The sequence below is a fragment of the Cricetulus griseus genome, assembly GCF_003668045.3.
Source record: "Cricetulus griseus strain 17A/GY chromosome 1 unlocalized genomic scaffold, alternate assembly CriGri-PICRH-1.0 chr1_1, whole genome shotgun sequence".
Classification (NCBI taxonomy): domain Eukaryota; kingdom Metazoa; phylum Chordata; class Mammalia; order Rodentia; family Cricetidae; genus Cricetulus; species Cricetulus griseus.
In genome coordinates this window covers 99463427-99490669 of record NW_023276807.1, presented here as the reverse complement: position 1 = coordinate 99490669, position 27243 = coordinate 99463427, and the positions used below count along the sequence as shown (strand labels likewise).

At 43.5% G+C, this 27243-nt stretch overlaps 1 protein-coding gene across 1 annotated transcript in view; it reads right to left on the bottom strand.

The window, feature by feature from the left end:
* The window catches only part of LOC100772745 (E3 ubiquitin-protein ligase ZNRF3), a 236684-nt gene extending 212043 nt beyond the window's left edge, over positions 1-24641 (bottom strand). The window contains 2 exon segments of the mRNA XM_027387369.2: positions 24125-24314; positions 24316-24641. Of these exon segments, the coding sequence (XP_027243170.1) occupies positions 24125-24314; positions 24316-24410 (285 nt within the window). The 5' untranslated portion in view covers positions 24411-24641.
* Positions 24642-27243: the final 2602 nt, after the last annotated feature.

Here is a 27243-nt window from a genome sequence, read left to right as displayed (position 1 = left end):
AAAAGTACACATTTATTTAAAAACAGGTGTGCCTAATATCCAGAAAAATTTATAATATTCCCAAGCCAAATTAAATCAAGCCACTCCAGGATGGAAGAATCCCTCAGCAGTTAAAAGCTCTTTCTGAGAACCCAAGTCTGATTGCTAGAACCCAAGTCCTGAGACTCACAACTGCCTTTAACTCTAGCATGAAGGGATCTGACATCCTGTTCTGGCCCTGTGGGCACCTGAACTGAAAGGCAGACACAGGTACATACACATGAATAAAAATGAATAAATCGTAAATCAAGTCACTCGGTAAAGACCCAAATTAGTGAGACCTAGAAAACTCTGTCCTTGAGCCTAGGAGTCTTTGTCTGTGCACAGAAGAACAGTCTCCCAGGCTCACTAGACACAAGCAAAGGCCAGGAAAGTTTCTGCCCTCTCTCCAGATGATCCTCACACAAGAGTTTTTAGACTCCCAACTATAATTCAGCATAGTAAGAGATAAGGATCAACTGTAATCCAGCTATCTAAAAAAATAGGAGATAATGATCAAGCCCTTTTTTTTTTTTTAAAGGAAGGGGGGAAGGATGCAAAAGGACACTAAGATCCGGTGGAACTGACACTGAGAGAAGCAGGGTAAGAAAACCCAGCTAAACTTCTGAAGAAAACTCTGCCTGCACTGGCCTGGTTCATTCTGCACCTCTTGCCCTAAATAAAAAAGCTGACACGTGCTTTGGTTCTGGCTAGAACAAGCACTGTTTCTGGAACAGCTCCACCTTAGTTACGTGTTTCTACTTTAAACATTCCACAGTTGCTGAAGGCCTCCCAGGAGCATCTGCTCCCGTTTCTCCTGCAGGAAAAGTGTTTGTTTAGTTTGATTACAACTTTGAAGAGGGGTAGGAATTCTGGCTCAGAAGAATTTAATGGAGGGACCTTCTCTTACATAATTTGTAAACAAATGGAGTTTATTCCAGTGTGGCTCATTTGGCTCACTGGCTGGATTAAAAAAAAAAAAAAAAAATCCTCATTCAGCTTGGAGAAGCCATAATAAGGCCCATCAATAACCAGAAAAAAGTTCAAACCAACCTATCACTCTGTTGCCTAATCCTAAGGCTGGGAATGAGAAGTACTTACAAGCTCCCTGCTAAAACCCAGGCCTGTTCACAGACATCTCCAGACTGAAGGGCGTGGGACAGAGTTTAAAAGGCATCTGATGGACTGGTCTCCAAAAGTGTCCACACATTCCTGATCTAGTTTTAAAAACCTTAGAAAATAAGTTGAAACATGGTCAAATGCCACAACAACAATTTTCTCCCAAGGTGTTATGAACAAGTAGAGAGCAATTTGTTACTAATAACATTAAAAGTCAAAGCTGGCATATTTATCTTTAATAAAGTGAATTCAACGCTGTCATAAGAATATCACTCCCTGACATTCCAAACTATTTTCTTCATAGCAGTAACAGCTGGACCAGCCCCTGATAACCATGTTGCTTTACAACACGGGGCAGGAGAGATGTCATGTCATCAAAACTCTAGTACTGCACACAGATGCCATCTGTTTTCTGCCTGAGGGGCCCACTGGTCTCTACAACACAAACACCTCTGCCTGGTTGTACTCAAAGCCATCCCTACCTTCTAAGCTATGTGCCCTCCTCTCCCCTCAGGTAGGTGCTCTCCCACCTAGCTGAAATCCAGCTACAGATCTCCTACTCCCGGAATTCTGACTCCAGGCCACATGTCCCTAGTCCACATGTCTGCCAGTCTACAGATATAAAGACTAAGGATCAGGAGATGAGAGCTGACTTCCTTGGGTCTCATTTCAGTGTCATGATTCTGGTCATACCTCACACAGTCTTTCCTTTCTCCTGATGTTGCCCTGAACATATTCATGCCAGGTAACTCTTACCTACACAGCAAAAATAAGCCCCTATTGAGTGCTAACCTAGCCTAGGTCTCAGCAAAGGAAGTGAAACATGGGGGCAAATCCATGAACAGGTCTTCACAAAATGGGGCATAGCCCAGGACCACTCTCTGATTTTGAGACAAATCTTTGGCCTCAGGGAGGTAGTACTCAGCCTGCTTAAGTATCAAGGCCACCATCTGAGATTTATATCTCGTCTTTTCCAACGGTCAATAAACCTAACCCAGCAGATATCCAAGAGAGGGTAACCATGATTCCATGAGCACTATCCAGAAAAATCACAAACTCTACATCCATGAACCCTCTCTAAGAAAGAGGCTTCAGCAAAGGTGCTGTCTTTTCCTGTGAGAACTGCATCCCTAAGAATTCAAGCATACAGATCTGACTTGCATAATTGTTCTATTCCTGCTAGGTAGAGTTTTGGTTTGAGGGGACATACCCCTCTCTCTCTCTCTCTCTCTCTCTCTCTCTCTCCTCTCTCTCTCTCTCTCTCTCTCTCTCTCTGATCTAAAGGATCTAAATGGAAAATACATGAAGAGTGGGACTGATACACTAAATCTTTAGGAAGGGTCCTTCAAAGCTGTTGGCTACAGTTGTTGCCTGTTCCCAAACAACAATTTTCCCCAGACAATAGTTAAGAGCAGGACAGTCTTTAGCAAAACACCAACTATGACACTAGGCCTTTGACTGAGGATCAGTGATCTGTACTATACCATGAGCTTCAAATTTGCTCCCACAGAGACAAATCTAATCACCAAGTTCTAAAACCTAAATGGAAAACAAGCCCTATCATTGTACTACTACCAGTGCAGGCCCTTCCTTTCTCCAGGAAACACAAACTGCACCCAGCTGATTGAACAGCCAACAATCCAGCTAAGCATGAAGAAGGGTTAATGCAGAAATGATTTTGCTTCTGTTCCAGCTTTTGACAGTGGGGGAAGGGGCACTCAGGGACAGGAGTACTTCATGACATAGGGCAAATTGATGCTCTGTAAGTATCAATGGAATTGCAAACCTCAGGGGCTAGAGAGATCGCTCAGAGTTGGCCTCCTGTGTACTCCTTTTCCAGGACCTGAGTTTGATTCCCAGCACCCATGTCAGGTGGATCACAAATTCCTCTAACTCTAGCTCCAGGACTATAAACGCCTTCAAACAATGACAATTTGGTAGCACGATGTCACCAATGTATTATTTCATTTAACCTTTATAATTCTTTAGAGGTAGATGCTAAATGACCTACGCCACTGATGAGAAAACAGTTCATAGAGGTTGAATGACTTGGCCAAGGTCATAATGGTCATAACCACTGGCAGTGGCAAAGCTGACACATACCTCTCTGATACCACTGTGGCTCTTACATGGTCATCTGCATTCATGTGCACATACAGAAACATACACAGAATTTAAAATAATAAAAATAAATCTTAAAAAAAAAAACAAAGAGTGGTAGTGGCCCATACCTTTAACTTTAATCCCAGCACTTGAGATGCAGAAGCAGGAGGATCTCTGTGAGTTCGAGGCCAGTCTGGTTTACAAAGTGAATTCCAGGACAGCCAGGGATACACAGAGAAACCCTGTCTCAAAAAAACAAAACAGGAAGGAAGGAAGGAAGGAAATAAGGAAGGAAGGAAGGAAATAAGGAAGGAAGGAAGGAAGGAAGGAAGGAAGGAAGGAAGGAAGGAAGGAAGGAATGCAAGCATCACCACACATGAGCCCCAGTGGTACTAAGTCAACCTTCTTGGTCCTCTTTTTACTCAAATGTTGCTAGCTAGTAATGGCCACATATCCCCTCCAATAGACTTGCATAGTAGACAATACTATTTCAGAGTTGTTTTCTAGCTTTCCAACTAGACAGGAAAGTTGTAGAAATGACCTTAAGTCTGTTTTCAGGAGAAGCTTACAGAAATAATAGCAATTGCTTTCCTTATGTCTTCTGGTCTAGATTAAATATGCTATCAATCAACTGAACAAGTGAATTCACACTGACATCTACTCTGGACCAAGCACCATGGGCAGAGTACACAATTCTATTGTGCAGCCATCCCTTAGTGTGTGCAAAAGGGTCAAGGAAACATAGCACAGGGCCTATGTTTCAGCATTGTCGATGACTGAAACCGTGGAACCTTGCAGAGGAAAACAGCCACAGGCCGTAATTGAATCTGAACATGATGCTGGGGAGAAAACCAAATCAAAGCAAAATCTTATCAACAAATCCCCATGGAGCCAGACCATGAGAAAGCACGGACACCATCTGGGCACTGTGGGGAACCAAACGTCACCACCTGCTCCCTTGGCTAGTTTCAAATACGTTCTCAAGTACTGTAAGGTTCTTATATAGAAGAGACCAGAAAATTTAAGGGAAATTAGATAAGATTTAATAATTAAAGGATAGCACAGGGCCATAAAAGATAAACTGGATATTAACTGGAGTGTGTCTGTGCTATTTGGCACCTTGGGGTTTTACTTTGCAGGAAATTCTTCTTCAAAGCAATTAACATTTTAATTCAAATTCTCCTAAGAGGGGAAATGGGGGTGGGGAGCTAGGAAGGATGGGATACACAATCAGCTTGACAGGATAGTGCCACCTAGCATCATCTGGCTTCAAGGAGGCACTTAAAAGCATCTGCTTAAAGAGAATGTAACTCTTTACCAGTGGCTCTGTCCTGCCTGGGCCCTGCTGTAAAGCCTCCCAGCTATAGCTGCCATGGTGTTTTCTGATACCGATTTACCTATACTCCCCCCCACCAAAAGACTATAAACTCCTTCAAACAATGACAATTTGGTAGCACGATGTCACCAATGTATTATTTCATTTTACCTTTATAATTCTTTAGTGTTAGCTGCTAAATGACCTATGCCACTGATGAGAAAACAGTTCACAGAGGTTGATTTGGCCAAGGTCATAATGGTCATACCACTGGCAGTGGCAAAGCTGACACATACCTCTCTGATGCCACTGTGGCTCTTACATGGCAAAAACCTGTCAACTTTGAACTGAACTGAACATAATGCACAGGAGATTTTAGCCTCGAGAGTATACCCTCCCTTTAAAACCTGTAAAAGCCTAGCAGCCCACTGCAGTATACACCTACCCAGAACTACCATGCAGTAAGGCTACAAACAGTCTTGAGTTCCAGCTAGCTTCTCTAGTCACCAGCTGTGTTAAATCTCACTGTCCTTTGGTATCCTCATCCAAAAACACAGGGAGGAAATCTCATCACTCAGAATCCTCCTGAGGATCTGGTGGCACAGTGTAAAGCCCAAGAACAGTGTCTAACAGAGCATCCATTCATTCAAACATTTCATCAACCACCTATTTGACCTTCAGTCCCACAAAGCTATGTAGTAGCAGGCAGAGCAGGTGGTGCTGGAGGAAAGTCATGAAGTTCCTGGTTTCTGCCTGTCTAAGCCAGGTAAGTAACAGAAGGCCAAGAGTTCAAAAACTTGGATTGTTTCACAAGCAGAATGTTTACCTGAGCCCAAGCTGACAGGCTACTGTCCTCTCTCTCTCTCTGCCACATGTTTTCCTTGGTACAAAGTTTCTTTTTTTTTTTTCTTTCTTTCTTTCTTTTCTTTTTTCTTTTTGTGGCTTAACAAGTCTCTACACTATAGCCTTGTTTATCCCATTCCTGAGACTTAAGTCTTTGATTCTCTAGTATTTTAGATAAGTCTAGTACAGCCACGTGAAGCAAACCTACAATTAAGAGAGCATTATCTCCAAGGGGCCGTTACAAGTCACAACTTCTGGAGGTCCAGACATCCCAGGCAGGCAGAGCAAGACATGGTTATTGGTCATCTTTCACACACACTGCTTGAGGCTCCACATCAGTTTGAATGCTTCCAGGTTGCCAGAAAATGGATCCCAAGTCAAATCCAAAAAGAACTCTGCATTTAGAAGGTCAAGGGACAAACAAAAAAGTCAAGGCACAAACTAAAGTGTCTCAATCAATCTCATGTAGACAGTATGATACAGAGAGAGGGCCTTACTGAAGAGGCAAGAAGAAGAGTTGGCCTCTCGTGTGTGGATACAGCCAGAGTCTTCATCAAGGCTGCAAAGGAAGCAAAAATAAACCAGCAGGATAAAAAGAAAGCTGCTGCGTGAGGAAGAACTTTGCTCCAATTTTTTAAAAAAAGATCGAGAGGCAGAAGAGAAAAGGAAAGCACATACTGAAATGATCTAAAGCTGCCTATAAATATTTGGGAACATCAAAGGCGGTCCTGTTAAATTAAAAATGCTGTCACACAGATAGGAACTAGCCTCTAGCACTGCCAGCTTCAACATGTGAGCCTGTGATCTGAGGAGTGAGGGCTCAGCTCCTCAAGAAATCTGATTCACTAAAGAAAAAAGTGAACAAGCAGTTGAGTTTTAATAAGGGCATTAAATACCTTAGGAATGAGCTAATTAGAGTTTAACTCTTTCAAGATTGTTGGAGCTCTTAAGAATGCTGTAAAGTAAGCTCCCTCCAGAATCTAGTTAAATTGCTCTTGAAACCTGCACTGTAAAGAAAGTATTAAAATGGCACCTTAGGACTTCAAAGCTGATAACTCTCCACAGGTCAGCTCAGACAGGGCAGACAGAGGCTACCTGGGAAGCTACAGGAGGAGGGTAATCAAGAACTGTTTTCTGAGGTGAGGTAAGCTGTGGCTGCATGCTTGTTTAGTGTCAATTTTTTTCTAGTATAGATAGGAACAAACTCACCCTTTAATCCCAGGTATGTACCCTGTGAATTTCCCTTAGCCCAACATATTATGGACAGATTTGGGTTGTCAGGTAGGAAGCCCTGTTGACATCACTCATTCACGCAGACAAACAACACACAAAATTATAACTGATTCTCCTAGACATATTCAAGGTCACTAACAGAAGTCACCCAACAGTTTTCCTTGCACACAGCCTCAATTGAATCCCAAGAAAAAAAAAGACAAGTTCCCAGTCAGTAAAGCTCCAACCTAATAGCAAACCCTTCCTTTGGCCTGGAAAGAATGAGTAAAGTACAATGAAGCATATCTCTAATGCTAGCACTTGGGAGTGGAGGCACATGAATCAATAGTTTAAGGCCAGAATGAGCTACAAGAGACCCTGTCTTAAAAATACACACACCCTTCAAGGGGCATCTTTCTACTCACCTAGTTTCAAGAATGTGAAAGGAGGTAGCCAGTAATGAAAAGCACCTTCTCCATTCAAGGACAGGAATGCACTGTCTAGCCTTTGAGGTGGAATGGAGGGACAGAGGAGGATAGATTTTAAAAGCCAATAATGAACTCCAATCATTCCCATTTTTAGAAAAAACCAATGTCTAATTTGAGGGGTTAAGATTAATACAGTATTTGCTTTGGCAAGTCTCATTCTGGATTAAACCAAGTGCTGAAGTCATTTGTGCCTGCCACATAATTAGGCTCACAGTGTGGACTCAATCACTCAATCAATATACCACCGCTCTCCCCATGCTCTTAAGAACAGAATCAACCTGCCTGGCTTTCCTTCAGAGCAGCCTTGACCAAATGCAGACCATAGGACTCAGGAAAAACAGACAAGGAGACCTACAAGCACACAGGATGCATCACACTTCCTGTCCTGTACATGTGTGCCAAGAGAGTATTTGCATGAGGAGGGTGTATGTGCATGTGTATGCATGAGAGTGAGTGTGAATTCATGTGTTTGTGTATACGTGGTATATATGTATGTGTTCATTCACAAGCAACAGAACTGGACACCTGACCAATGTCTGACTGGACAGAGCAGGGCTGACTTAGCAATACTAAGGCAAAGCCCCTTCCAAGACACAGAGCTACAAGATCCTAGGGGTCCTACAGCAGACTCCAAAACCACTGTAGGGAAGCCACAGCCTCTACACTAGAGAACAATGGGCAGAGGTACAAGTAGAATGGTTCTGAGCATGGGTTCTGTTGTTACTTTAAAAGAGAGAGAGAGAGAGAGAGAGAGAGAGAGAGAGAGAGAGAGAGAGGAGGAAGGGAGGGCGGGAGGGAGGGAGGAAAAGAAGGAAAGAAGGAAAGAAAGGAAGGAAGGACGGACGGACGGACGGACGGAAGGAAGGAAGGAAGGAAGGAAAGAAAGAAAGAAAGAAAGAAAGAAAGAAAGAAAGAAAGAAAGAAAGAAAGAAAGAAAGTCTGGTGGTACAAACCTGTCCTCTCAGCAACTCAAGAGGCTAGAAGAGGATTCCAAGTTAAAAACCAGCCTCAGCAACTTATCACGATCTTATCACAAAAAAAAACTGGGGAAAGGACTGGAAAATACAGTATAGTTCAACAATAGAGTAGTTGCCTAGAATGTGCAAGGCCAGTTGGGCAGTGGTGGCGCACGCCTTTAATCCCAGTACTCAGGAGGCAGAGGCAGGTGGAGCTCTGTGAGTTCAAGGCCAGCCTGGTCTACAGAGATAGTTCCAGGACAGCCAGAGCTGTTACATAGAGAAACTCTGTCTTGGGAGAAAAAAAAAAAATAATGTGTAAGGCCCTAGTACTGAATAAAATATTAAAAAAAAAAAAAAACAACAAAAAGATTCCCCAAATCTGGTCACTCCTCAGTCAATGCTATCATTTGGGCTTTAGAGTAAAAATGATCAACCACTGGGAACCACAACACAAAGATAAAGTACATGTGGAGAATGTCTCAGAACTATGTCTGGTATTTTCATCCTTACTTACCCTGACCCAACATCCACTACTGAGTTACTGTCAGTAACTCAGGTCTTCCTTGAGATAAATCTTGAAAGAATGACGAAGCTGAGTTCCAGAGATGCAAAGCCCAGCTTCTACATGCTGTGGGACTCTGTTCCTTTGGGCGTCTTGGTATCAAAGCAGCTGTGATTATCATATGAGTTCTTCACAAGGTTGGGCCACCAGCATCCCTCATTAGGAAGAGCTGTAAGGCTTGAAAGGCTCATAAGGGACAGGCCATGGGCCCATTCCTCCCCAAGAATATACAGGCAGTTTAAAACTCCAGCACACACTCATACCCCAAACCAACAAGCTAACAGAAACATTCTTCCTTGGTGGTGTAGCTGCCTGTAAGTCGCTCATGCTCCTGGAACTCATGCTAAGTAGCTCTGATCAAACTCATTGACTCACCAAGCTAGAACAGGGTGGAACTGTCTCTTTAAGCCTGTTATACCCCTATGTGCAGGTGGTAAATAGAAACAGACTCTGCAGGAAAAAAGTCTAGGAATATCACAGTAGTAACAGGCAGTGTAAGAACACAGACCCAGTTAGTCTGGTCCCAGAAAAGGCATTGAGCAACCTCTCTCTATCAAAAGAAACAGAACTGCAACACTCCACAACATGTTATGAGGAACCTAGCAAACACTGGTCCAACAGTTATACTAGTGCTGATGAAGTAAGTGTCCTTCTAAGTCCTCAGATACAGCTGGCTAACTAACTAGTATAGTTACCAAGAACTAAAGAGAATTTATATACAAACCAGATTGTGGTCCAAAAGTTAACTTGCAAGTGAATTATTAAGAATATATATTTTTTAAAAAGAAAATATATTTTCAGATGGACATGGTAGCTCAGGCCTTTAATCCCAGCACTCAGGAGGCAGAGGCAGGTAGACCTCTGTGAGTTCCAGGAAAGTCAGAGCTACACAGTGAGATCCTGTCTCAAAAAACAAAATATAAAATATGTTCCCAAATTCTGAGGATCCTATGCACTAGTCAGCTCATGTTCAAAAAGGTGGCACAAAATGTTTCAAGAAGCAGACAAAGGCCGGGCAGTGGTGGCGCACGCCTTTAATCCCAGCACTCGGGAGTCAGAGGCAGGCGGATCTCTGTGAGTTTGAGACCAGCCTGGTCTACAAGAGGTAGTTCCAGGACAGCCTCCAAAGCCACAGAGAAACCCTGTCTCGAAAAACCAAAACAAACAAACAAACAAACAAAAGCAGACAAAGCAGATGCCAAAATTCTATGTACTAAATCTGATACCCCCTAGTTGTCAGTTTCTTCACATTACATACATGGTTCTCTGGTTTTCTAGGAAGAACTTCAAAAAACAGAAGGAACAAACCTGACTGCAAAGAGGGAGTGTTGCAGAAGTGACAACAACTCACAGACAGGTATGACATCAGCCACAGGGAGGGGGCATCCCAAGGGTGCCCAGCTTGAGCACTGCACAACTCTAAGGATGTTATGAACATCTAGCCTCATCCTAAACCCAGAATAGCTTCTTGTAATCTGCAGCGGCCCTATGGGAAGGGTGTTTCATCCTAATGAAGAGTGTCAGAGTAGACTCTGTTACAGCAAGCAAAGATTATATGTGGCCAATCCAAGCAGAGATAAGACTTGAGGACCAAGACCTCTACACACCAAACTGCCTAGACTGTTGAATCTTGACAGGGTGCAACCTCCACTGGCTGTCAGGCCTCTTGTAGAGAGGTGCTACGACTGGCACTAGCAAACCTCATACCTTCCTGCACTCTTGGATTCTATCTAGCTTCCTAGGCCTGATCAATTCCCTATCTGACATGAAGTGCTATGCAGGACACCATCTGCATTGCATTTTATCCCTAATCCTATCTTTCCCTTCCAACAGCTGAGGGCAGGAAAACATAAGACCCCATATGTATAGACAGGCCTGTTAGGCGAGGTCTGCAGTCCCAGCTACTAGGCAGGCTAACGCAGGAGGATCAACATGCAAAGCTAGCCTAGGTTACGTAGTGAATTCCAGGCCAGGTCAGGCCAGAGTGAGATCCAACTACAGCCATGGTGATTGCTGATACACAAGAAGAGACAACAGGAAAACCCTCTAGGGCAGGAGGTAAAGGGAGAATAAGGAGCCGAGGGTGGTAGAGATTGTCTATGCTTTCTCCTGTTGTATTATCTCTCTCCCCAATCAATCATCACTAGGCTAGTGGTACCAGAAGACAAAGACGTTGTGGGAGGTAAAAAGAGGGTATTCATAATATCATCTGCATTTACCCCAACAGGTAAAGACATACATTAATCAGAAAGTCAATATAGATCATTCCCAGATTTGCAAAAAGACAATTAAAACAAGTTTGCAAAAGAAAATTAATTTAATGCTGTCAAGTATGCAAAAAGAGTTCCAGGGCTTTTCAGGCCTGGAATGACAGCTCAGCAGTTCAGAGCACTGGCTGCTCTTCCAGAGGACCTGTGTTCAATTCCCAGCACTTACATGGAGGATCACAACCACCTGTAACTCCAATTCCAGGAGATCTGACATTCTCTTCTGACCCCCTAGGGCAAAAGGTACACAGACATATAGGCAAAACATTCAAACCTATAAAAAATCAGTAATAATAGTTGAATTAAGCTCTGGAGCTTTCTACATCTTTTTAAAAGGAATCACTTTACTTGAAATATCCAAAACTATTCTGCCTCCACATTATGAACTGTTTTAGAGTTTCCCCTTTCCAGAAAACAAGGTTGGCATGGCAACTAAGGCCAGTCACCATGGTCCCTAACCACATCCGCTGGGGTTTGGCATGCTGAGACATGTGCCAACTCTGTTGTCTGTAGGGCACTCCTGGCCACAGTATATAACAAGCTATAATCAAGTTAAAAAAAAAAAAACTCATTCGTATAGAATACAGCTCAACATAAATATTCATTAAATGTGAAAACCTATGGTGATGCAATGTTGAGACTGCAAATTTAAACATAAGAATCAGGAAACAAAAATTACCACTGCCTCTCTAAACTGAAATCATCCACAATGCATTCAATACCACAAACCAGTACACATGTATCCTAGACATTTAAGCCTAGTAACACCAAAACTTAAAAATCTTGTATTATCTGTTTTCGTTTAATAACTAGAACAAAGGTGGCATTTACTGATGGGCACTAGAACATATATGGAGAATATATGCCACAGAACGCAGCCATAAAATCCTCTAACACATGTAAAACACAGCACACACTAGAGTGCTCCTCGAATATTCCTGAAGATACTGATGTCTATGCAATCCACACTATTCCACACAAAAGAGCAAGAAAAATATAAAAGAAAACCTCAGCATACCAACAAACAGAATTAGGCAATAATTTCATAATTTTCTGAATATTACAGAGGCCCCATTGAGTAAAAACAATTAAATGGAGATCTAAAACTCATGCATAGTCTACAGATCTCCTTAGAAACACTACTATTGTCCTTTGATCAAGGCCCATGACAGAGCTTCCAAAGGGGCAAAAATGTTTGAAGCAACATCCAGCACACACTTAAGACTTACACATATGGGGCTGGAGTGACTGCTCTTCCAGAGGACCTGGATTCAATTCCCAGGACCCACAGGGCAGCTCACAACTGTCTGTAATTCCAGTTCCAGGGGACCTGACACCCATGGAAAAACACCAATGCACATAAAATAAAAAATTAAAAAAAAAAAAAGACTTACATATAGCTACTACGAGTCATTCAGGAGCAGTTTCCCCAAAATACCAGGTCTTGTTTTTAAGTTTAGTAAGTGACACTAAAATATCATACAAATTTAAATAAAACACAGCCTTAAAGTATACAGTCAAGCTGAGATGCTTGCTTCTCCAACATGCTCCAGACAGTCATATTCCAGGCTGGGAGGAGAAAGAAGGTATCAAAGGTGGGAGTTTTATTTAGCTGGATGATGATGGGTTGTTTTTTGTTTGTTGGTTGGCTGGTTTTGACAGAGGTTACCCTTAACTAATGATCCTTTCCTTCAACTTCCTTCATGGCTAGGATCACAGTATGCCACCATGCCCAATAAGGTGAAATTATTTTCAGAGTCTGGTCTATCCCAACTATTTGGAAGAACCTGGGACATGCCCATGTATAAAAAGTGCTCGTGAATAGTTCCTACAATCAGAGACAATTCACAGGTTGTCTTTTCCTACACTAACACACCCTCTATGTTACAGATCTAGAAGCATTTCAGTTCAGTAATTATCTTTTTTTTTTTTGGGGGGGGGATTTTTTGAGACAGGGTTTCTCTGTGGCTTTGAAGGCTGTCCTGGAACTAGCTCTTGTAGACCAGGGTGGTCTTGACTCACAGAGATCCGCCTGCCTCTGCCTCCCGAGTGCTAGGATTAAAGGCATGCGCCACCACTGCCCGGCTTTAGTTCAGTAATTATCTTAAAGTTATATATACAACACACTAGAGGGATAGAATATTCTGGTTCAAAGGCCATGCTGGTAGAGCTAGAAAGCACTTGATGGGAAGGACTAAAAGTTCTGGTTCACATGAAGTTGGAAGAGGGTAAACAGAATTGAATGCAAGATAAGGAGCAAGAATGCTGACACACAGAAATGTTTTCAGCAAGAAGGCAATGGAAAGGAAAGCACAGGTGGAAAAAGCCCAGGATCCATCTTTCAGGGAACAATCAAAGATTCTGACCAAGGACTAATATGATCAGCAGTGACTGCAGTAAGATAAATGTGATGGGATAGGGAAAGTAAGAGTGGGAGAAGATGTAGACATCACAGAGCAAGAAGTAAGGAGAGACGGCTCAGCAGTTCAGAGATGCACTGCCCTTGAAGAGGACCCTCATTCAGTGCCCAGCACCCATCTCAGGCAGCTTACTAGCTCCAGGACATTTGCCTCACATCCAGCCTCCACAGGCATCTGCACACATACTCTCACAAGAATAAGTACACATAGTTAAAGTAATAAAAGTACTATCTTTAAAAGAAGGGAAAGTAAAGCCAGTAAGAGGCAGGGCAGACCAAACATCATCTTGAGGACACCTTCTGCAGTGACTTGATCCCTAACTAACTTGATTTACACTTTGCAAATTTTGTTAATCAAGCTTGTAACATTCTTTACAAGCCACCAGCTATCTGCTCACCATCTACTTCAAGACTGAGGTACTTTGTGAAAAGATGCCAAGTTTCTGGGTACCCAGTGATAGTTCAAAACGGGGGTGGGGTGGGGTGGGTGGGGGGGTGGTAGGGCGTTCTAAAAGCTGTTAAATACACAATGTCAAATGCATTTAGAGAAAAATACACCTTAGTACAAAAAAAAGTATTTTGTGTCAAGCTTTGGCAACCAAGACCCTCTAAATGGTAGAATGCCTTCTGGAGCAGAATTCACTCCCAGAGGAGAAGAAAAAGAAAGACAATACAAGTCAAAGTGCACTAGAGCCATAAAAATATTTTTTTTAAACTTTAGCAGAGGATGGGGGAGAAGATTCCTACAAACACAAGGGCCAAATGACCCCAAGACCTTGGCCTCACAGAACCCCAAAAGTAGGCTGAGAATTTAGCTTAGGGCTGAGAACTGAGGTTAATGGTAGATCTAAGGTCTTAAGTTCAGTTCCCAGTACTAGAAGGAAAGAAAAGGGGGAAGGGAAGAAAGGAAAGGTAGAAGAGATAGGGAGAGGAAGAAAGATAATCCAAAACAAATGGTGGGCATCCTATAATCCCAGCACTTGGGAAGAGGCAAGATCAGGAATTCAAAGTCACCCTCTGCTACACAGCAAGTCCCAGTGAAAGACTAGCCTGGGTCACATAAAACTGTCTCAAAGGAAAAAAAAGAGAAAGAGGATGGAGAGAAAAGAAAAGAAAGCCCACCCAAAGAAGCAGCTGTGACTGGTGGAGCAATATCTATAATACGAGCATTATGATGGGGTGATAGGAAGTGGTCTGAATAAAAAAGAAAACTTAAGTAACATTAGAGCCAGTGTGGCCTTCTCCAAGAACATAGTGTGAGGTTCTTGGGGTCCAGTGATGGACATCTAACACACAGGATGTTTGAGGAAGCATACCTTTAGAGTTCAACTTAAGAACTTTCAGAGATAGAAAAGATTGCAAAGCCCATCACAGGCTGGGCAACACCATAGGGACTCATAGGTTAGAGTGTTCCTCTACTCTGGGACTGTGACCTAGTGTTGCCACAAGTTTCCATTTCTCACTAAGAGCTGATCTACATGTACAATTTGTGGACATTTAAAAGAAATCACCTTTCTAGAAGCTTTCAGCAGACAGATATGCTTTGCAGATGCACCCAAGAGTCTGTCCAATGCTTGACTCTATAGGCTCAACAATAACTGGTCATGTCACTTAGAATTCGAGGTCAGATTAGTTTGGTCTTCCTTAAACCCAGGCTGTTCATAAGCAGAGAGCTACTCAGTGATAAACAGGACTACTAGAAAACATCCAAGGCAATGATACCACTACCACCCCCAGCACCAAGCTGTCACATCATATGGCATTCTCTCAAGTCTCTAGACGGTCAAGCTCAGCCAACTTGGAGTGGACCACCCTGCCCCTACCCAGGCAAGGGGCACTACCTGCTGCTCCAGAATCCAGCTCACAGGGAAAGCACTAAAATACTACCAATAGCACATATCTATGCAGAATTAACTATCACTCAGAACTCAGAACAGAGAAAGAATCAGTATTTGCTATTTAGGAAATGGCAGGAATATACAGATTTCCACTTTGCCAAGTTCTGGTTTATTTATACTACTTACTTTTTTTTTTTTTTTTTTTTTTTGAGACAGGGTTTCTCTGTGTTAACAGTCCTGGCTGTCCTGGAACTCAATTTGTAGACCAGATTGGCCTGGAACTCACTGAGATCTGCCTGCCTCTGGGATTATAGGCATGCACCACCCAGCTATTTATATTACTTTCTTAAAAAAAAAAAAAAAAAAAGGTATGTACCACAATGTACACGTTCTCCATGCATGTTGACTAGTGGGGTATAAACTAAAACAAATCTTCTGCAGAGCAATCTGACAATGTCTTCGAGAACCTTACCCACTCTAAACATGTCCCTGATAGTCCGACCTATAACAACAGAAAATAATAGCCTGTGACATGATCTCTGCAAATGTTCCAGAATGTTTAACAACAATTAAACACTCTAAGTAGACAAAGGGTTATCACCATTAGGTTTCCCAATTTTCTTTAAAATCACAACCAGTTCATGGGGAAAGTACAAAGGCTAACACAGTGATATGTACATAGTAAGTTTTTCTTTTTCATAATTTTCTGCATTTCCCAAGTATTTTATAATAAAATTGTATTCTCTGTGTGTTTGTGACATGTACTTTTATGTGTTCTTATATCTGTGCAAGCACATGGAGGCCAAAAGTCAACATTGACATGGTGTCTTCCTCAGTTACTCTCCATTTTCTCTGAGACAGGGTTTCATCAATTTAGCTAGGGCTGGCATGTGAGGTCCAGGGATCTGCCTGTCTCTCCTTGCCAGCACTGGGATTACAGTCAGACAGCTTTTTATGTGGATGTTGAGGATCCAAACTTAGGTCCTCATGCTTGCATGACAAATACTTTGCCAACAGAGTCATCTCCCCGGTCTCATAAAAAATTGTGCTTTAATCAGATCTTACAGCATCTTACATGTACTTAAAATTCAGCTATCTTTATTCTTCCAGTTTCAAAATGCAGCAGCTGTCAGGAGGCCAGAAGTTCCCATTCCAACATTTTCTCATCAAACGTCTAATATCATCAAAGTTTACTTTCACCAAGTCAACTCTAACATTCAGTTTCTAAATAACCATATCACCCTGGCTGCTGAACAGAGAAGGGAATTAATATCAACTCTTACAACACGTCTTAAGGAATAATAAGAATAAAAGGCTCTCCTTTGAACCACAAAGGGCTAGCTGACCTTATTCGTCTGACACTATCGTAAGTCAACAGAGCTGCTAAAAGTAAGATTTTAAAACATCTAGTTCAGCCTACAAGTGGAACAAAGAGCCTCCACTCTGCCTCCCGACTTTCTGTTTGACAGGCACAAAGGCACGTCTCCACAAAAGGTTTATCAGCTTTAACCTCAAAGATAGGTGAAAATTAGTTGGGAAAGGAGAGACTGCACAAACCCACATACTATGCTGCGACATACAATGGCTTGTACAGCTCAAACTTAGCACCAGGGCCAAATTCCGTGTGTGTGTGTGTGTGTGTGTGTGTGTGTGTGTGTGTGTGTGTGTGTGTGTTTGGGGGGGGTGATCTCACAGTATCCTATAGACAGGATATGTTCCAGGATAAAGTAGCACTGTCTGCTTGCTGTCTGGACCCCACACTAGGCTGCCTGCAGACAGAAGCAAAGCCTTCCTCATATTCCCTGCCATGCCCTATCCAGGATTGAATGGACACAGGGCACCACTGAATGCCAATGGAAGAGGTGAGACAGTCCACAGCTTCAGGTTTTTTTTTTTAATTTATTTATTTTTATTTCACATGCTTTGGTGTTTTTGCCTGCATGTATGTCTGTGTGAGAGTGTCGGATCCCGAGGAACTGGAGTTATAGACAGTTGAGAGCCATCATGCGGGTTCTGGGAATTGAATCCAGGTCCTCTGGAAGAGCAGCCAGTGCTCTTAACCGCTAAGCCATCTCTCCAGCACCCAGCTTCAGGTTTTTACAGTCTTTAAACCAGCAGGGAATATGCAGCCTGTGCAAAGAAAAAGCGCCATGTATATGGGACATAATCTCTCTGAAGAAAGTGGTACAGACTCCTGAATGTGTCTAAAAAGTCAGCCACAGGAAGGAGATGTGTCTCACACCAGAAATCCCTCTAAAGGCCAGGCTGCTTCAGCCATTCCAGCTTTGCCAACAGCCCAAAACAGCACAAGTGCCATCAAGTGATAGACAGATAGTTCCAGTCACTGTCTTTGTAAAATTGGCAGCCTGGCTCTAGGAAAACAAGCAAAAAAAAAAAACACCAAACAAATAAACAAACAAAAAAACAAGCTGAAATGAGCCTTCTGTGATTGTGGGGGCAGGAGAAGAAAGAAAGAAATTTCTAGTGTTGGTGGACAATTTTCTCAGTTGAAATTACAAACTCATTTCTCAGTCAATAGCTGAGTTTAAAGCCATACCTGAATTTCAACAGCAGTTCAGATAGTCTTATCCATCACAAAAGAGTGACATGTGAGACAACCTTAGGAAAACAAAAAATGTCTCAGCATCAGTAAGATCAGTTTGGATCTGATCTGCTTGCTACAGACCTGCTTAGTGACTGTTAGAGGTGACTTTACTACTTTGCTCCTGGTTTCCTAACCTAAAAACTGCCATCAACTTTGTCTAATAAATCAAAACAAAGCACTTGTGCCTAGGGCCTTACACATTAGTAGATTTTTTTGTTTTGGCTTGGTTTTTATTGTTGTTGTTGTCTTTTGTGTGTCTCACTAACTATACAGGCTAGCCTGGTACTCCTGGCTCAGGTGATCACCCTGCCTTAGCCTCCTAAGTATCTGGAATTAGAGATATTCCACAGCCACAGCCACAGTGCCCAGCTTTATTAGTAGCTACTTTTTGTAGGTGTGTGTGCATGTTATGTGTGTATGCAAGTACCGAAGGTCAATGTTGGTTACCTTCCTCAGATGCTCTCTACCTTATATTTTGAAACAGACTTCTCACTGGACCTACAGAATGTTGATTCAGTTAGACTGGCTGACCAGCAACCCAAAAGGATTCACCTGCCTCTACCTTTCCAGCACTGAGAGTACAGCATACACTACCTACTTAGCTTTTCACTTGGGCAATGGGGATCTGAATTCAGGTCCTCAGGCTTATACAGCAAGCACCAATGAGCTATCTCCCCCAGTCCCTGATAGCTACTTTTGTTTGTTTGTTCCCCAAGACAGTTTCTCTGTGTAACAGTTCTGGCTATCCAGGAACTTACTTTGTAGGCCAGGATGACCTAGTCTGCCTCTGCCTCCTGAGTGTTGGGATTAAAGGTATGAGCCACCACTGCCCTCCCTGAGCTGCTTTTAAAAGCTCTGACAGAATACTACACAACTCAAAATTTAAATTAATCAAGAGAAAAACAACCACTTATACTCAATATATAACTCAAGAATGTCTGGCTTTCCTTAGTTTAATCATAAGCTACTATTCCATGAGACACTGCCCAACTGTACCAGGGTAAACAGAGACGCTCCAAGCCTGAGAGGTGGAGGAATTAAATGTTAATCACAGCTATCCCTATCCTTACCACATGGCCCAAAACAAGGCACTCCACCTTTCTAGCCTGGCATTAAATTTGCTGTACTAAAGTATTACATCTGGTACTTTGCTTTCTTCCATTGCTAGGGATGAAACCCAGAGCCCTTGTGCATGCTAGGCAAGTGCTCTATACTACTGAGCTATCTCAGTGCACACATTTGTTTCTTTTGACTATGAAGACTGTGAATTACAAATCCACATTCTCCAGACTGGGAAGCCACCACAAGCCAGGCTCTTAATAACACAGGTTAATGGTTATGAATAACAGATTTTCATAGTTACTTCCACTGCCACTAGAGTTTCAAACACCATTCCATCTGTAACACCTGTTTCACATAAGGGACTTCTCAATGCCCAGTGTTCTACCAAGAAAGGTATCTTCAGACCTTTTATAATACTAGATACCATGTTCTAGAATGAAAATACCCTATAAAAAGATAATTGGTATTATAACAACAATGGAATGATCAACAAATAGACTTGTCTCCCTGAGATCTAGGTCCACCAGAAGGCAGGGGCTGCTCTTGCAGCCTTCCAACACCAACAGCTGTTTCACTTCACTGTCTAAAGAATGGTAGAAGGAAATATGTCCAACCCTTTGTTATCTCAAATCTTTTATTTCCATCTCTTCTTGCACTTCATGTAAATGTAGAAAATTTCTTGAGTGATTGGTTACTTTTATATCTTTCCCAAAGATGATACAGAACTAGCAGAAGATAGATGCAGAGATTCAGTTTGAGATATAGATTCCTATGGGCATGAGGTTTCAATTCTGTGAAAAAAACGCAGTTGGGAAGGATCATTGCTTGTCTGTGTACAAGCCTATCTCAGTGAACTGCAGCACTGCAGTGTTATCTAAAAAGGACAGGGTTTTGATAGATATCCATCAAATAAATATGCTCAATGGAAGTTTACAACGCTGCAGGCTTCCCTCCAATTCCTGCCAGTATGAGTGACCTATTACCTCAAAAAGAAATTTTTTTGAAACATTTATGGGAAGGGCATGTGTGCCACAGAGTCTAGGCAGAGGTCACAAGACAATTTTCAGAAGTCCATTCTCTTCTACCATGTGGGTTTCAAGGATCAAATTTAGGCCCTCAGGCTTGACATCAAGCACCTTTATCCATTGAGCTATCTCTCAGGCCCTCCACTCAATTCTTTGTGCTGTACTAGTCAAAGACAAGTACTAGTTGGGAGCTTCTCTTTTCCTCTTGGGAAGCTATCAGGAAAATGAACACACCCATTCACAAGAATATGTGCATAATTTCAGGGGGGGTCACATGCCTAAAAGACCTTCAACAGCCAAGTATGGAAAATTAGGTTTGCATCAAATGTCAAAATTCTTACAAACCCTTGACAAGTTACTTGACAAGAACAAGAACAGGCCATGGTTTCAATTCAGGTTTTATCATTTGCTAGCTGTCATGTTAAGGAAACAAATTTGCCTCTCTTGGCCTCAATTTCTTCTCTGAAAAACGGACTAAACAATAGTATCTAATTCTGTATGAATGGAAAGACAAAATGAACAAGCATAATGTGCCTGGCACAGTCCCCTGCACACACAAAATAAGTCTCATCAATGGAGCTAAGGCTGCTTCCTCCACACTCCCATCCCCAGTCAGAATTACTGGTAATTCCCATGAGAATTCAGGGTATAAAACCAAAGAAGAGATCATAGGAATTTACTAAACCCACCCCCCAACAATGAAATGCTTGCTTTTAACCTATAAAGGACCATCTGACAAAATGGTCGGCAGGCCCTTTCAGTGTAAATCCAAGTCAGCTGTCAGCATGCAATTGTTCTATTAGGCCAAGTCAATTTTTGGAGGCAGGCCTATTAAGTTAACTTCAAATGGAGATGAAAAGAAAGTGCTTGATCAAATGCTGAACTGTAAAAACACACTGACAGGGAAACAAGGCAGAGGAATTAGCCTCCTACAATTATTCCCTGTGATACCTTTAGTTACCCAGACTATCTAATCACCACACAGCTCTCCTTTCACTCGTAACAGCTAAAAGAACTTCCTTAGTTCTTCGTGTTCTTAGCCTCAAGTCCAATAGACATTTATAACATGGGATCCAGAATAACTGATTTTAAAGGTGTACAGAACTAATCATTCTAATTCCTTCTACAAATGAAGCTCTTGATATTTTTAATATTTGACTTCAATGGGAGAAATAGGCATTTCCACTTTAAAACAATCTTTCATTTCTAATAATGCAAATTTTCATGTTTGTTTAGCCAATCCACAAACCACTAGCCAGTGTTTAATCAGGTCCCTTATTCAGCAACACCAACCATGTGGGCTGCACAGCCATGTTTAAAAGTTTCAGATAATAATTTCATTAACAGCAACACACATTGGTTTAAAGATGAAATATGTACCAGTATGTCTAAAAGCTCTTTAAAGGTCCACACTTCAGAAGTACAGTTAAAGTATAATTCTTCTAGCACTTAGCTGTATGACTGATCCGATTAGAACCAAACAGGCTATAATGCTGCAAGATAATAAAAGCAATTAAGTTCACACCCAAATATTCTATCCACAATGTTCATAGCCAGAGATAACAAAATAGAAAAAAAATCAAACACACAAACAATCCTGTCTTCATACAGACTAAACTAATGACCTTGGGATTAGTTATTTATGCCTAATACATTCACCCCAAGGTCTAAATTATTAACCCCACTCCTACACAAGCACACACATTCAGCCTTCCCCCCATTCTAACTCATGCAAAAGACTGAACACTTCTAACTAGAAGTCCCTGAGATGGCCAGGCTATAATAAGGTATCTAACACACACACACACACACACACACACACACTTACTTTCACTGGCAAATAATAGAAAAAAATCAGTACTACAAAACTTTTCTATCTTAGAATTTTTAAAGAAAAGGAACTTTCAAACAGCATTTTTCCCCCTCTTCCCAATTAAGAACAATATTGCTAAAGAACCACACTGGAAATAACAAAAGCAATGCTACATGAGTACTTAGGAAACATGATTAATCTGAAATTAAACACTGCCTTCACTTCTTCTATGCTCTCACAACACACACTCTTGTTATATTCCCTCTCAGCAATCCTAAAACACTGACTTTCCTTACAAATTTATTTCAGGGCTGGTAGGCAGGAGCCACAATAGTTCCTTCAGTCTGGCAGTATTCACAAATAAAAGCATGAAGTCTGTGTATACACAACACAGGTCTAAAAACCACACTGTGCTAGTCTGTGGACACAGAGTTCAACATGATGACCACAACAAAGTTACTAAAGCTATAGAGTGGACCAAGTATTAACTATTCAGAGAGCTCAGATAAGCCCATCAATATTACTGCAGTTATAAGGGAATTAAGGACTCCATTAGTGATTGCTTAACAAGTAAACTTATTAAATACCATTTAAGCCATTTTTTTCCTTAGCAATTGTTGACTTAATTTGGAAGGGAGGTGCTAGTCTAATAGACTACAAAAGAGTTAGATAAGCACTTCAAAAACTTTAAGAGAACGGAGTCCTGCCAATTCACACATTATCTCTCTACTGGGCAGGATAAAATAGTTACAAATGGTGTGTTTAAACGACTAATTTTGCATTAAATGGTGAACCCAAGAATAATTGCAAAGCACAGCACTTTGCATAATGGGTAGCTCGCCAGACAAACTACCATGGAGAATGGCTCAAACTTAAACACTGCAGATAAAAATCTGAAACTTCAAAAGTCTCTGTCAAAAAGTGAAGTGCCACGTTAAAACATACTTTCCCTCAGCTGCACCCCCCCCCACGCCGCCGCCGCCGCCGCCGCCGCCGCTCAGGCTGTAAATCAAACATTTCTAAAGCCACCAGGGCACAGCGGAAAGACACTGAGTCACAAGAAGCAAGATTTAAGATTCAAACTATCCTTAAAGCCTGCAATGGAAATGTTCAGGAATCTTCAGCAAAGCATCCTCTCTAAAGCTTTTATGTTAGTGACAGTAACAATAACATTATAAGGAAAAAGTTCAGCACATTTGGCAACATCACAGAAATCAAACATGTGTTTCGCTTTCTATAAATGAGAATTAGAGCGCGGCAGGACAATGCTTTTTAATTACAGGCATAGGGACCTCCTCTAGCTTTGGAAGAACACACACCTTTAAGGACCCACGCTGTACTGGCCTGTGTCCTATCAACACAGAGCTCTGAAGCTGTACCCGGAAGAGGCAAGGGAAGATGCTGTCTACACTCAAAGCTGCTATTCCACACAGTCCCTTTTCTTTTCATAATTCACCCAAGAGCAACGCACCGAAGATCCAAACTACAGGCCTTTATGGCCCCAAAAGATTAAAAGACAAGCCAACCGTTATCAAATCACCCCCACTAGAGGTGCGCCTGCTAACAGCCATAAGTGCGCTGGCCCTGGAACAAGCCGACAAAAATCATGGTCAAGGAAGCGGGAAATCTATGCAGCTATCCATCCGCAGAGGCTTCAGTTTAGAGTCCCTCCTCAAAGACTGGGGACAGCTTAAAGCTCTCCATAGTCAACTTCCTTTGAAACGCAGACCTCTTTCATTTGGAGCAAGGTGGAGACCCTGTCAGTGAACGACCCTGGCTCAGGTTTGCAGGCCTCTTCGGTATTAGTCCTTGACCCAGGGGCGAGCCTGCGGTCTCTCTCATCCCCTGTAATCTGAGGCACGCTGCCTTCCACCGCCACTACAGTGCACCCCCAATTCCCACTCATCAGCCAACTCCGCCTGCTCCCATTCCTGCTGGTGCCTGTCCAGAGCTCTGCCAGAAAGTTGGTGTCCAGGTAAGGCTGACGGTAGATTCCACCGGAATAAAAAAATAAAAATAAATAAAAACCCCGAGGATGTGCACCCTGGCAACCTGGCCTCTCCAAAAACAAGAGCAAGCATAGATAGAAAGCAATGCCTGCAACCTTTAAGAAGCCGCTCCATCCTTCAACTCTCGCCCTTGCAAAGTTGGCATTCAACAGGTAGTTGCCGGGACTTTCACCTGAGCGAGAAGAACGTCCCGCCAACTCAAGAGTTGCCGCCCAAGCGCCCATGCCCAGCCCAGAGTCCCCACCCCCACCCCGGCGCGGTGCACCCACCCGAGGCCGAGCCCCCACGTGCGCTCGCCCCAGTCGCCGTGCGCCGGAGGCCGCGTCCCGCCCGCCCGCCCGCCCGCCCTGAAGGGATGCCGCCGGGTTCCCCGCCCCCCCCGCCCGCCCGCTACCCCGCGGCGGGGTCGGCGGGCGCAGCCCCCGGAGCCATCTTGTGGCGGTGGAGCACGGGGCCCGAGCGGCTACCTGCACGATCTCGCCCTCGGCGCTGAGCATGGCCCCGGCCCGCGAGAAGCGGCCCGTGAGGCCGGTGGTGTGGGTGGTGTAGTCGCCGCTCGGGCTCGACTCGAACAGCACCACCTCCACGAACGCCGTCTCCTTGGCCCGCGCCGCGCCGGGCCCCGCGGCCGCCAGCAGCAGCCCGAGAAGCAGCGGCGGCGCGGCGGCGGCAAGCGACGACCGCGGGGCCGCGGCGGAGGCGGCGGCGGCGGCGGCCCGGGGCCCCTGGGCGCCCGCCCGAGCGTGGCCTCATGGTCCTGCGGGGGAGGGCGCGGAGGGCGGGCGCGGCCGGGCATAGTCGCGGGCCGGCGGAGGACCGAGCGCGGGCGGTCGCCTCACAGCACCATCGCGGCGGCGGCGGCGGCGGCTTTGTGGATCCCAGGCTCTGCTCCGCTCCTGGGGCCGTCGCGCCGCGGCCCTTTCATCTGCTCCACGTGAGGGGTTATCCCCGCCCCCGCAGCGTCGTGACCCGCTCTCCCCTCCCTCCCCGGGCTCGGCCGCGGCCACCTCTGAGGGGAGCCGGTAGGCGGGGCAGGCGCGCCTGCGGCGAGAGGCGGGGCCCCGAGGCCTCGCCCGCCCCGCCCCATTGACTGAGTCCCTCCCGACTCGCTGCCTGAGCCACGCCCCTCCGTCATTGCTCCGCCCCTGTCGTCTTTTGGTCACGCCCCTTCCTCCTGGCCCCGCCCCCTCATCTGTGCTCCGCCCTCCGCGGCGGACATTTCTTCAGGCAGTTGCTGCAATGACCTGAGAATAAGGACTTCAACCTGTTCCCCGGCTATTCGCCCCCTCGGTGCGTCCTGTTCTGGTGCGGGAGTTAGAGGCATTGGGGCGTGGAAGGATGCATCATCCACAATTCCGGCGCTGCGAGCCACCCGCACTGGGTGCTCTCACCCACCACCTCCATGGAACGCGAAAAGCCCGGCGGTCAGGGGCGGTTTGGAACCCGCCGAGACATGTCCAGTTCTTGCGTGGGTGTCGCTTAGACAGTTGCCCTCAACTAAAGGAGTGAGGACAGGTGGCAGAGAACTTGAAGAAGTTATCTGAATTCTAATGGAGTTCATCTTTCTGCAGCCCTGGCTACGATCTCTAACATCCCCTTCAAAAGTTCTGAAACGTTTGAATCTCACTATGTGCAGAAGGGCAAAAGAGTCCAACACACTTAATGCACAGACTGTTGGCTGCCAAACACACCAAAGACACAAAGACACGTGCTCCGCGCCCAGACGTTCCCACTCACCCAGAAGATAAACTTTTAATTCCCTCCCCCTTTTTGGAGCAGGCTTTTTCCTTCCTCAGCAAGTCTATGAGAATCAAAACCCTCCTTTAAAATCCTCATTCAATTTCTGCTTCTCCAGTCCATCTTCCCTCCCTGACCTGAATGGCTTTGTTTAAATATCTGCAAATATTTGGTTAGGGTGATCTGCTTCTACTTGCTACCACACCCAAAATAATAAGACAAAAAGAAAAGTCATTGAGAGTTTCATTGAGTAATCAACTCAACGAGGTTACAGTTTAAACTGAAAAGGAATGTTTTGCCAAAATGTGGAATAGAAAATACAATTGAAAAGAAATTCACAGAACTGTGTTACTATATTTGGACCACCCAAAGCATTGGCACAGAAGGCACCTGACAAAGCAAGAAAGCATTAGTTTCCCCAAGCCAAGTTTAATCGGTGCATCTGGGAACACTGTCAGTTCCAATGATTCTGACTTCACCCACCAAGGCACAACGCAGTCTTTAAGGGGAGGACAATTACTACAGCCCATGCGTGACTTCGTAATACTTTAAAAGTATGAGGTCATCATCAACTGGTGAAAATGAATAAGCAAATATGGTCTATCCATACAATGGAATCTTATTTTTTTAACATGATAAAGTTTCTATCTTCAGTTGCATTTTAAAATGACTAAATTAAGGCTACAATGGGATCTTACCAAGCAAGGAAACACTGAATATTGAACGGATGAAACAAAAAAAACTATACTAAGTGGAGCATATAGTGTTTGATCTGTATGAAAAGGCAAGAATCTAGAGAGATGGAAAGGTTAGTGGTTGCCAGATGCTGAGCTGGAAGTAGGATTGGAAAGTGTGACTGCTAATGGATTTCTCTTAAAGATAATGAAAATATTCTGGAATTAGATAATGGTAATGATTACATTCTTTGTAAATATCTGAAACCCACCAAATTGTACCGTTACACAGGGTGAATTTTATAGTGTGTGAATTACATCTCAGTACAGCTGTTAAAATTTAATTAAGCCTTAGTGTGCTTGATGTGGTGGCACTCTCCTTTAATCCCAGCACAGGGGAAGCAGAGACAGATAAAGCTATGAGTTCAAGGCCAGCCTGGTCTACAGAGTGTGTTTCATGCCAGCCAGGGCTATGTAGTAAGACCCTTTCTCAAACAAACAAAATGAAGCCTTGAGGCAGGAGAGATGGTTAAGAGAGAAGCCATGTTGGGCAGCTCATAATCAACTGTAACCCCAGCTTCAGGGGATCTGGCCCTCTCTTCTGTACATATGTGGTATACATTTTCTCACACACCCACAGATAAAAATAATTTCCAAAATATTTTAATTCAGCCATTAGTAGATGGAGATGTCTCCGTAGTTAAAAGCACTTGTTGCTCTTGCAGAAGACCTAAGTTTGGTTCCCAGCACCCACATGGTGGCTCACAACCCTCTATAGGGAAATCCAGCACCCTCTTCTGGTTCTAAGGACCCTACATGCATGTGTTGCGCAGACATACATGCAGGTTAAACACCATACACATTAAAATAAAATAAATCTCTTTTGGGGATTGGAGAGATGGCTCAGAGGTTAAGAGCACTGAACTGCTCTTCCAGAGTCCTGAATTCAATTCCCAGCATCCGCATGGTGGCTCACAACCATCCATAATGAGATCTGGTGCCCTCTTCTGGCCTGGAGGCATACATGCAGACCAAATACTGTATACATAATGAATAAATAAATCTTTTAAAAAAAATCTCTTTTTGAAAAAGTCAGCTCTTAGTGATTTTTCCATCAAGTATAAACAGATAAAATACTATGCAAAGTATCTTGTGCTTTTTGAAGTCGTGGTTCG